Below are 12,686 nucleotides of genomic sequence, written 5' to 3'. Positions count from 1 at the left end.
GAACTCAATCATTCTACAATACTGAATTCTCATTCTACTGTTAAATCTGTTATAGTAAACAACTTTTATATGTTTATCAAGCCTGTGCCATGTGTGACATTTGAACATACATGAATATAAAGAATATAAAGTCATTCAAAACTAAAATAAGTCATAAAACAATTAAATGCTTTTTAATAAAAAACTTTACAATAAGGTTCCATTTGTTAACTACAGTCCTTAACATGACCTAGCAAAGAAAAATTATTCTAAAGCATTATTAATATTAGTTTATGGTGATTTATATTATTAAAACCAAAAGTTGTATCTGTTAATATTATTTAATGGACTTGAGCTAACATGAACAGCTGGATTTTGATTATCCAATGTTAACAAAGATATAAATAATAAATACGCCAACAACTGGATTACTTTTTTTAGTTAATACTAGTTAGTGCATTAACTAATGGGACCTTATTTTAAAGTGTTACCTAAATATTACTGTTGTCACAGTTTTAAAATAAAACTAAAAAATAACTTCAGACTAAACTAATTAAAACAGAAGCAAATATATGACACAAACATTAAAGAAGTATTTGAATCCCTGAGCTTGAATCTCACTGTTTATTAGAAGTGGATTTTTTTCTTTACTTCTTTTGACAACTGTTTGAAATCATACCCGTGAAGTAATTGATTTGAATTATTTGTATAACAGACAATGGTAAAAAAGTAAGTATTCTGCAATGTGACCGTAGCATGGAAAAACTGTTAAAAGTGTGAGGATGAAACCTTGAGTGGATTCAAGACTCTAGTCAAACATTTCCGTCACTCACTGACTTTTTGATAGATTGCTAGATAATTAGATATTCTGTTAATTAGATCCACAGTTAGATGTGAAAATCATTCCTTTTATTTTGGGCAATTAACCAAAAAATACAATCTATTTTTTTAGGAAGGTGAAACACACACTAAATGAAAACAATGAGACATAATACAAAATGACTGCAGTTTGTCATGACAATTATTTTCTCCCACATATGTACAATGACACAATATTAAGAAATATTTATAACATTAAGTAAAACATAACTAATAGCAAGAGCCTTGAAACTAAATTTAAAAATGGACCTCATGATTCAAAGGGATAGTTTCACAGTTGATACAAATAGTGTGCCAATGTGTTCCAAATCTACAGCAATACATAAAAACATCAATATGGTTTGTTATCTTAAAGAATCATGTATTTTTAGAGAAGAGTTTTCAGTCTTCATTCCGGAGCAGACTACATCTGAAATCCACATTCCTTGGGTCAGAACTGAATTCCAAACAGAGAGCATTACACTTCTCCAACATGCTAAAAAGCTTATTTCTTTTCAGAACTGAGGATTCAGTTAGTGACTGATGAAGTTCTTTATTTTGCTCGGTTGCGGAAGAGGGTGACGGGGCGGTTGCGAGCTATCAGTTCACGTCTTATCTGACAGTAGGAGCACGGCCCGCAGCAGAAGGACAACACACAATCATTGCAGATAGAGTCCTGTTAGAGAGAGAGAAAGAAATCAGTCAGTCACTAAACATAAAACTGACATCTAATAAAGAATATTCTACACAACATCTAAAGGATTCTTCAATTAATAAAGGCCAGCTGATTTCACTTCATGCTCAGTTTTTTTCTCTTGCTTCAAGTGTAACCTTGTTGTATTTATACCTAAAAAAACCCTGAATTTTCAACCCCTAACTAAAAGAGAAATATAAGTCATATATATATATATATATATATATATATATATATATATATTATATATATACACACACATACATACTAAAAATATAAGTTTTTTGATAACATTTATAAATGAATTAAAAAGACATGAAAAAAAAAAGCAGTGACTTTTTTGCAGTGAAGTCATTACCTCAATTCCATAGGTGCGTCGGACAGACACTCTCATGGCCATAGTGATGGGTGGGATGAGGCCAAAACTGTCCAACAGAGGCAGGCAAAGACACTCTCCGTGATCTCTGGCTGTGATGCAGGCAAAACATGGGCAGCACCAGAACGCAAAGCAACCTGCCAAACAAGAAGGGAAAAATCAGTTACCATGTGAAAAATAAGAAATATACAGATATACTAGATTCAGATGCATTAAATATTATATGAAGACACAAAAAACACTTATAATCATTGAGGTTGTCACATTCACAGACGCCAGTGGACCATTGGTCAGAACCAGGAGCCAGAACAAGTGGCTTAGGCTGCTGAATAACTATTTTAGTTGCCATGATGACTTGTGCTCTGAAAGACAAAACCAATTAAGAAAACTGAAACATGTATTTACAAGGTCAACTCTGTAGTTATGTGCATAACTAAAGCAAGCAAGTTTTATTTGAAGACAGGAATGTCACATTAAGTTAGTTTGCAGTTCTTACCGTGAGAGAGGAGAGACAGTTGGGCATGACGATGGAGATTACTGAGCCTTTGTGACAATCTGTGTGAGACTTTATAGAACCATCAGTGACCAAACACACGTAGAGACAAAAGATTAGCAGCACACCATGTCGACGCTCCACAGAGTCAGAGCAGGTTAGTCGGGTACATGCTTTTCTTTTTAATCGATAGATTTTGGGTGATTACCAGTTTTGCTGACATGAGGCATCTTGAGACTGTGCACGGATAGCGAGAGCTACCTATGAGAAAGAAAACAATTCACCACACTCACCAAGATCCTCTAGCCAGAATACACTATGTAAATGATCCTGTAGCAATAATTTAAATTTCACTTGTATCAAGCATTTCATCACAATAACAGTGGTAATCTGAAGTTATGTACATCAAATTTTCCAATAGTGCCATATGGCAAACATTTTTGCCATTTGTCAAATAATCAGTCTTCGCACAAAATATCTTTGTGCTTGCAGTATGCATTATGGGAAGTTCATAAGTTAATATTTTTACAGAAACATGTACTACCATTCAAAAAGTTTGGACACGGCCTGTTTTTTTTTTTTTTTTTTTATAAACACTTTTACTCCACAAAGATGCATTAAATTGACCAAAAGTGATAATGAAGACATTTATATAATGATTCACATTGTTCTTTTGAACTTTATGCAAGAATTCAGAAAAAATAGGTCAAAGTTTTCACAAAAATATTAAGCAGTGCAACATTGTTTTCATTGATAATATTAAGAAATAATGCCAAATCAGCATGTTAGAATGATTTCATAAGGATCACATGACACTGAAGAGTGGAGTAATGATACTAAAAATACAACTGGCAAAGGAAAAAATACAAATCATATAAATCAAATAAATGCACATAAGAGACGTTCAAAGACATTACAAAATCTTTAAGCCATCAATAACCACAATAAAGTCTTACATGTGCATGCACTTGCACGCCTTTTTGATGGGTTATTAAAATGATTATGAAATATAATTATGGAAAAACCTGTTATGAAAAAAAGTGGAAGTTTATTACAAACTTTAATGCCAACTTATAAAAGTTAGATACCTACAATGCAAGCAAAGACATGTCCCTCAGTAGTGACTACCCTAATAGTGAGGCAACAAACAGGTGTGAGTCTTTCTCCATGAAAACGAAGCCATTTGGGTGTGAGACTTATTTCCATTACATTAGGTGGAAGTCACACTATACCATGGCTGTCCAAACTCGGTCCTGGGGGGGTCGGTGTCCTGCAGAGTTTAACTCCAACTTGCCTCAACACACCTGCATGGAAGTTTCTAGTATGCCTAATAAGAGCTTGATTAGCTGCTTCAGGTGTGTTTGATTAGGGTTGGAGCTAAACTCTGCAGGACACCGGCCCTCCAGGACCGAGTTTGGACACCCTTGGACTATACCATTACTATGACTGAATCACAAACTGGCTTCCTAAATTGTAGTATTTTTAACGCATTAAATCTTCCAATATATGATCACTAAAACACAATTCTTAGAAAGCAACTCATTCATGGTCATTACCCATGAGAACCCATAGAGCAGGGATAGGCAACTTCGGTCCTGAAGGGCCGGTGTCCTGCAGAGTTTAGCTCCAACCCTAATCAAACACACCTGCCTGTAACTTTCTAGTGATTTTTAAGACACTGATTAGCTTCTTCAGGTGTGTTTAATTAGGGTTGGAGCTAAACTCTGCAGGACACCGGCCCTCCAGGACCGAAGTTGCCTATCCCTGCCATAGAGGGTGTGTTGGAGAGACGACACAACAAATTCTTGTTAGATCACTTGTTGATATGCGCTTGGATTAGCTCACCCAAAAATGACAATTCTGTCATGTACTCATCATCCATCAGGCTGATTTTTGACATTCCACACAGCAGACAATATTTAGTGAAAATTATACGTTTGAGGGTGTTATAAATGGTGTTCTTCACAACTTCTTGTACTCTTTCCATAAATGGTAGTAATGCAATAAGTTAATTTAATTAGGAATAATGCAAAACATTTAAACCAGGGGTGTCAAACTCCTTCCTGGAGGGCCGCAGCCCTGCAGAGACAAACCTGAAGGACTTGATTAGCTGGATCAGGTGTGTTTAATTAGGGTTGCATCTAAACCAGGGCTGTCCAAACTCGGTCCTGGAGGGCCGGTGTCCTGCAGAGTTTAGCTTATATGCATATAAGCATTCACACGTCTGACACAATTCACAACATTGTGAAACATAATATCACATAACTCTAATTTAGCCTTGTGTGTGCCGATTATGCACATAATAGAATGTCAGGCTCCTTCTAATGGTTAACTCCTTCTATGGTGTTCCCCGGGCGCCGCAGCATAAATGGCTGCCCACTGCTCCAGGTGTGTGCTCACGGTGTGTGTGTGTTCACTGCTGTGTGTGTGCACGTTGGATGGGTTAAATGCAGAGCACGAATTCCGAGTATGGGTCACCATACTTGGCTGAATGTCACTTCACTTTCACTATAGCAAGATTTAATCCACATTATCAGAATCAGAATATGCAAGCTTGTGTGTCTGTTTTTCGTTTGTTTAGATTCGCTGAAGATTTGTGTTTGTCATATTTGACAGCCACAAAAAAGTATATGTATTAAAAAAAAGTCAATTGATAAATTCCAGGTTTGTAAAACTAAACACAGGTGACAAACAGTATTGGACCAACCGCAAACAAACAAAACATGATTGGTCGAGTTTATGTGAAGCCCTCTCTCTGCTCTGGACATCTTGCTATCATGTTTGACCCATCTCTCACTTCTGTTGTACACAGCATCTCTCGTGTTAAAGACTGCATTCTTCCTGTCTGACAATGCATGTCTCCACCGTATACTGCTGAAAGATGCTGAAACTCTTGTTACGTGTCTGAGCTGCCCTGTACCTCAGAACAATAACATTATCACCGTGTTTCAAGCTCGGAAGTGAGATTCCATCACGCTGCATGTTTGTCACGATTACCTTGAATCACGCCAGACAAGATGGCTCTTGTAGATCTTCTCCTTTTAAACTTGAAAATATATGTAGGCCTTTGCATAAGGTTTGTATTACCTTTAAATCACCTTTAAAATTGTCCAAATTAAGTTCTTAGCAATGGATATTACATATCAGAAATTACGTTTTGATATACTAAATATCTTCATGGAACATGGTCATGTTTCTTGGAAATTTGGCACTTTTCTAATCTTGATGGGTATCTGTCCTATTGTTAAGAGAATGAGACCTTTTACCAGACACAGAGAGAGAGACCTTTCAAACAACATCACCGTTGCATTCTAAATAAGAAAAGTGGTTTCGGTGATCTCTGTATGTGTTTAGATGGAAATGAGGGGAGAGCGGGGGAGAGTGAGTAAAGGAAGTGGATAGGTGAGAAGGGATTTCTCTCAGTGAGATGTCGAAAAAGATGTCTGTATGTTAATGCACTGAGCCCATCTCAGAAGATCAAAGTATCTGAATTTCTGTAAGTCTTACACAATGTGGCATAAACAAGCACACACCCACACACCCACCCACACACACACACACAGGTTTCCATGTTTTATGGGGCACTTGTTCTTTGCTCTAGCTAGTTTTCTCATCTAGCTTTCTAGTAAACCTAGCATTGTATACTAAAGTGTCTGCTAAATGCATAAATGTAAATATTTCTCCTGGATCTTTCTTTCTTTCTCTCTGTCTGTCTGTACCACTGCACTTTATGTTAAATGCCCGTATCAAGGATGTGTTTGGTCAAATTAGTACTTTTATATAGACTAGATTTGTATATATGTATGTAGCACTGTGGTCATGTGAGGTGCATTTTATAGTAGAATGATAATAAAGTCCATCTTGAAGCTCTAAGCTAAGCAGACACTATAAAATAATTTATATTCAAAGCCATTTTTAAATGTCTCTGTATGAATTTACTTAATTTACTGAATTAACTAATAGTAAGAGGCTGTTTAGTAAGAAGGATAATATATAGTCCACCATAATTCTCAAAAATCCCAAAATAGTTTTTCTCGATTGCTAAGACACATTTCTTGAAAGCTGCTATCCTTTTCTCTAAACTGTGAACACAAAACCCAATTTTCAAGCTACATTCACAAAACCTCAGACTCTTCTTGCAAAACCAAACTTTCACCTCAAAACAGTTCAATCTGTGCTCAAAACTGAACTATGTTGTCAAATCGTGCCCCGAGTCAATCAAAATTAAAAACACTACTGAACAGTCACTAAACACTACGTAGAAAAATAGAAAACACAATGCTCAGGACATGAAGCTGGAGAAATAAATGTTTATTGCTCATTGTAGGCTAAATGCATGTTGCAAAACAAAGAAAACCTTTGCATAGCACTTGTACAAAAAGACAAAACAGAAATCTTGTGCATTCACACGTAGCACTTGTAAAAACAAACAGAAATCTTATGCGTTTGCCACTTGTGTACAGTAAGCCCATGTAAAAATAAAGTACAAAAATATACAAATAAGTGCATTACTCAGCCACAGCATCATGTCTCCGTACTGGGTCAGGCCACAGGACTTCATCCACATCACAGGCCACATTTTGTCTGGCCAGGCAACAGGGGAAAAAACCCCTGGCATGCCGTATCCAGGCTTGGCATGCCTCCACACCTATGTCACCACAGGCAAGTCCCATGGCTAGCAGGAGATTTACCCTGGTGTAAGGTTGGCGTTCATATACCTTCCACCCCCATGTGGCAGTCTTTCAATTCTACAAAAAGAGAACATGGAGTTACAAAAAATATACATGGAATACTAGGCCTACAAACAGTTAGACCAACCCTCCATTACAATACTACAGTACATTGGTACAGTGATGTACTGAAACATATTTACTTACAGTATACTGTGGTACAGTATATAGAGCTGGTAAGTCCCGCCCATACGTAAAACCACACTGGACCTCTAGATTGAAAAATCGTCAATGCAAATAATTATTTTCTCACATTCACTTGCATTGACGGTTTTTCAATCTAGCATTTCCTCCAAGAGGTTATGCAATAGAAACTTGCTGTGTTCAAAAACCTCTGTGGTAGTCTCAATATCCCCATCAGTGTTTAGCCGAAGTATTTCTTGTTCAAGTTGTGCCATCTTATTATGCAAAAAACTTTTATTGTAAGCAGAGTAACTCTGGCAAAAAAGTTTAATTTGAACTTTGCCAATGTCCCACCACTGACTCAGGGACTTAAACTGTACTTTTCTCTCTCTCCAGATCTCCGAGAAAGCAGTGAAAGAATGAACAAAGTTGCGATCTAGTAGTAATTTATTGTTAAATTTCCAGTATGAAGGTTTCAAAGTGTTCATAGAAGTTGTGACATCAATAGAAAGAAAATGGTGATCAGACAAAGAAGTGGGAAAAATACAGCTATTATAGATCATTAGATAGATATCTCTTTGGTTTTTCCGAACATAGATCCTGTCTAGTCTAGCCCCGGAAATCATGTTGGAATTCACTTTCAACCAAGTGTATTGCCTAACTTGAGAAAAAGACTCTCTCCAAACATTTATAAGATTATGATAAGTGATCAATGATTGAAGCGTGTCTGCAGAGGGACTATGTGGTTCTTCATGGTTTCTATCCAAAGTGTGATCTAAGGTGCAGTTAAAATCTCCAGCCACAACAATGATCCTATCCTGAGGAACAACACTCAACGCAACCTCAAGTTTCTTGAAAAAGGTGACACGTTCAGCCCCAATATTGGGAGCATACACATTAACAAAAGAAAATTGAATACCACAAATAGTTATGTCAACCCTCAGTAAACGGCCGGACACCAGTTCAAACACATTTACAGGTTCTTCCTTAAAATCAGGTGCAAGTAGAATGGCGACCCCTGCACTAACACTGGAGCCATGGCACAAAATAGCCTGACCCATCCATTCACTCAGCCACTGTGTCTGATTAGTCATATCTGTGTGTGTTTCCTGCAGAAACACCACACCTGAGCTCTTTATCGTGATATAATCAAAAAGACGAGCCCTTTTTACAGCATCACGACACCCATTAATATTCAATGAGCTAAACCTCAAAGGTGCCATAGAAATAAATACTAAAAAAATACTCAATAATACTGAACCACAGGGCCAAGGGTGTCTAGGACATAACCAATCCATATTCATTTTTTACCTTATAGATGCAACACACTTCTAACATTACTGAGAAGCTTCTTTAGCCGGTACCGTTTAGGTTTGTCAAGTTCATCAAAAGTAGCTTTTCTCATTGCCAAAGTACAGGACCTCAAAAACAATTCCAAATCGGGGAAGTAAGACTCAATTTTTGGCTTACGAAGTCCTTTTGTAACATCAAGAAAGTGATTGATCTGCTGAAGAGAATAAAGGTCTTACCTCCAGAGGCAGGCTCTGAATCAATCCCATCATTTTCCATTAGCTCAATGTCCTCGCAGTCATCATCAGATTCCTCCACCTGCCCCTTCAACTCCAATAACTCCTGAGATGAAATATCATCTGGAGTGATGGAGTCATCAGTTACAGTATTTTTGTTTTCATTAGTTTGTTGAAGCGAATCGACAGGCACGAGCTGCGAGCGCCCCAGGATCATCTCTGTATGCAGGGCAGCAGGCGTTCGACTCGGGCCGGCCACCTCCTCCACAGCCGCTACGGGGCCGCGTTCAGAGGGCACCGACAGCGGTCTCTCCGCTGACGGATCATCCGGCACAGAAGGCTCCCCGGCCGCCTCCGCACCTCTCTCCGCATCAGCGAGCAGAGCCGTGTCCGCGCCCGCCGCTGGCCTATCACGATTCGGGCAAGTTTGCCTGACATGTCCAAAATCACCACAGGCAAAACATCTCATAGACTCAGAACTAATAAAAATGGTGTAATCTTTGCCATCGATGGTTAGTTTTGCTGACAAGTTTAAAGGATCGCTTTGAGAGTTCAGAATCATGAAGGTTTGACGGCGAAAGGACATTAAATGTTTGATTTCCTGGTTTCTACAACCAAGAGGAATCATTTTTATAGGGCTGGCTATTTTGCCATACCTCTGGAGGATTTGTTCTAGTTTTTCATTTCTTATGAACGGGGGTACGTTGGATAGAACAACTTTTTTGGATGGGCTTGACAAAGGTAAGACAGGTACAAACGTGTCATTGATCACCAAACCAGAATCGACTAGAACATCCACCATTTGGCTTTCGCTAAGAAAAAACACAATGGCCTTATTCATACGGGAAGCAGATCTGATGTTAGCGCCCCCGACTGCTGCGCTCACAACGGTCAAACAGTCCTCTACCGACACCGCCGCATCAGGCATACATTTACACCCGTGCTTGAGTGTCAAACGCGAGAAATCTCCCGCATCCAACGCCATTCTTCCCACTCACTGACCGAAGTCAGTAGGAAACCTTTATACTATACCTATATATTGCGTTTCACAGAGAAAACCAATTAAAGTAAAAATGGTAGGCAAATCTCACTCAACCAAGCAGACACTCTCACTCACGCCAACTGGCTCCGTCCACTCGCTCCCAGCATGCACTCCGACAGAGAGAGAGAGGGAGAGAGACAGAGAGAGAGAGAGAGAGAGAGAGGGAGAGAGAGAGAGAGAGAGAGAGAGAGAGAGAGAGACTCACATTCTGGTACATCTTGACAGCAGTCACAGATTCCAGAGCTCCACTGGTTGGAAGTGTGTGCCATGACAAAGGGCCTGGGCTGATGAGAAGTCATCCTGTTTATTACAAAATCCTTCAATAGACACAAGCACACACAGTTACAGAAAGATTTAAAAATGTTTTTTTTTCTTTGCAGTTCGCTGTTGAATAGGCTATGAAATTAAATCTAACAATCTAACTAATTAGTCATAGCTGAATTTTTAATTTATGTGAACATAAATTACTGAACATGCAACTGTAGTCAGGGATCAACAATAAAAATGAATTTATCCTACAGCTCAGTAGGACCAGCAGTTGAGGTTTATTCCCTGCCTATTTTTCATTACCATCAGGATAAAAATGCTCTGGAAATGAACTGACGATCACTAGTTATTCCTGAAATGTTGACAAAAACCCAGCTAGACATTTAAATCAGTGCATAGTGACAATAATACTCAATATAACACACTAAACGAAATACTTATGTACAAAAAAACCTGATCAACAAATGTAAGATGTAGAAGTCAAGAAGACCTGGACCATCAGGCCATTCTTTTTGTTCAGCGCTTTTAATATTACTTTAATAAAGACCTCATATTTTGTCTTTTCTAAAACTGCAATGAAAAACAGTTGGTGTAGAAACAATATTCACACAGAAACTGCTAGTACATTTCACAAACAATTACAAAGATATAGTAAGTTACACATTGAATTAAATGTAAAATTAGAAACCTAGAAAAACTGAGTATTTTTTTTTAAAGAAAATATCATCCATTAAATCAAAAAATAATTTCTTAAAGTGCGCAAATATTTTTTTTTTGTATACATGTTACAGTATACATGTTAAACTAATGCAAACTGAATAATAATAAAAAGCGTTAGACTAGAGAGGACGGGCAGATTTGTTAATTCACACTTAAACAGAAAAAAAGATGGAGATAAGTTGTTAAGACGGTCCCATGAAAAGACACAAGTAGGTGTGCATCTTAAAGTACTTCCTCAAAGTCACTGGTCAGGTTAGCGTTGTGTCACTGCTGATAACGCCCATGACCCTCCACCTGAAAAACCATCATCATGTTGTTTTAACAGGGGCATAGTTTCACTAGAGAATGAAGACTTCTTTGTCTGTAAGCATGTGCATGGCAGAGTATCTGTGGTTTGCTGGTAGCATTAATGTGTATAAAAGGCATGCATATAAAAGTAAAACAACATTGCTCTAAGATAATGTGTGAAGAGATAAGCGAAGGAGAGAGCTTTTTTTTAATTCATTATATAACATGGAACTGGACAGACCAGTTAATAACACCTACACATATTTTTCCATCATAAAGTCGTGACGTATTGTCAAGTATGGTGACCCATACTCGAAATTGCTAACCCATCCAAGTGCACACACACACACACACAGCAGTGAGTAGTGAACAAATGCGCACACACACACACACACACACACACACACACACACCCGGAGCAGTGGGCAGCCATTTATACTGCGGCGCCCGGGGAGCAGTTGGGGGTTCGGTGCCTTGCACCTCAGTCGTGGTATTGAGGGTGGAGAGAGCGCTGGACATTCACTCCCCCCACCTACAATCCCTGCCGGCCGGGGACTCGAACCCGCAACCTTTCGATTACGAGTCCAACTCTCTAACCATTAGGCCACGACTCCCGCCCCCCCCCGACATCATAGTTGAAGTGTTGCAAAACAACAGTGAAATTAAGGGAAGACAAACATTATATTTAATTAATTAATATATTCATTACCTTGACGCATGGAAACAATGAATTGTTTTTAAGGACAATATTGCCAGATGAGCTTGGACTCTAAACGATGTCAAATTCAGTCAAGACCAACCAATGTTTTTTAATTTGCTGAACACTGCTGGACGATCCAGATAACACTATCTGTGAGTGTTTTTGGACTTGGTAACTGGCAGATTTTTAGTTGGTCCAAGCTGAACAAATGCCAAATGTGTATCAACAGCTTACAGTAGAACTACTTAACAAGGTCATGTGTTGTTTTACTTTTAATACATATTCAGTCTTTCCTATCCCCATGTTGTTTATTCATTTGAAAGAAAGTGGAATATTAAGAAAAGTCTTATAAAAGAATATAATATTCACAGATAAATCAGCAAAAAATAAGAGTAAAGTGAAAGAAATATAAATAAATAAAACTAAATAATATATATATATATATATATATATATATATATATATATATATATATATATATATATATATATATATATATATATATATATATATATATATATATATATATATATATATATATATATATATATAAATAGCACCAACATGGTAAACTATTGAAAAAATAGAAACAATAGATATGATGGTAATGAATAAAATTATTAAAGACTGACCTTGTTGACTTACAGAAAACTATTATAAAACACTAGAATGCAATTAATTTGTCCACTAACAATGTCCATCTAGAGTGCTTGTATGTACAGTATTTATTTTTACAGGAGACAGTTTTGACATAATAATTCATGTAAAAGAATTGTATAACTTTTGTTTAGATTATTATCAATTTAATTCTTAATATTTGTTTTACTTTTGATTTTACATATTTGTTTATTTTTTATTTTTTTATACAGGAATTATGAGACTATAAAATA

General features: G+C 37.3%; 1 protein-coding gene across 1 annotated transcript; it reads right to left on the bottom strand.

Moving 5' to 3' along the window:
- Window positions 1–577: 577 nt before the first annotated feature.
- On the bottom strand, window positions 578–10,120 carry LOC306869914 (cornifelin homolog B-like; the record flags this gene model as incomplete). Its single annotated transcript, XM_079416859.1, has 3 exons — window positions 578–1,513; window positions 1,890–2,044; window positions 10,027–10,120. 3 exons carry the CDS (start codon window positions 10,118–10,120, stop codon window positions 1,391–1,393), a joined length of 372 nt encoding a protein of 123 aa, XP_079272985.1. The 3' UTR covers window positions 578–1,390.
- Window positions 10,121–12,686: the final 2,566 nt, after the last annotated feature.

Source organism: Barbus barbus, assembly GCF_936440315.1.
Source record: "Barbus barbus genome assembly, chromosome: 1".
NCBI lineage: Eukaryota > Metazoa > Chordata > Actinopteri > Cypriniformes > Cyprinidae > Barbus > Barbus barbus.
Note: the sequence above shows the minus strand (reverse complement) of the source record. Positions and strands in the feature narration are given on the sequence as shown.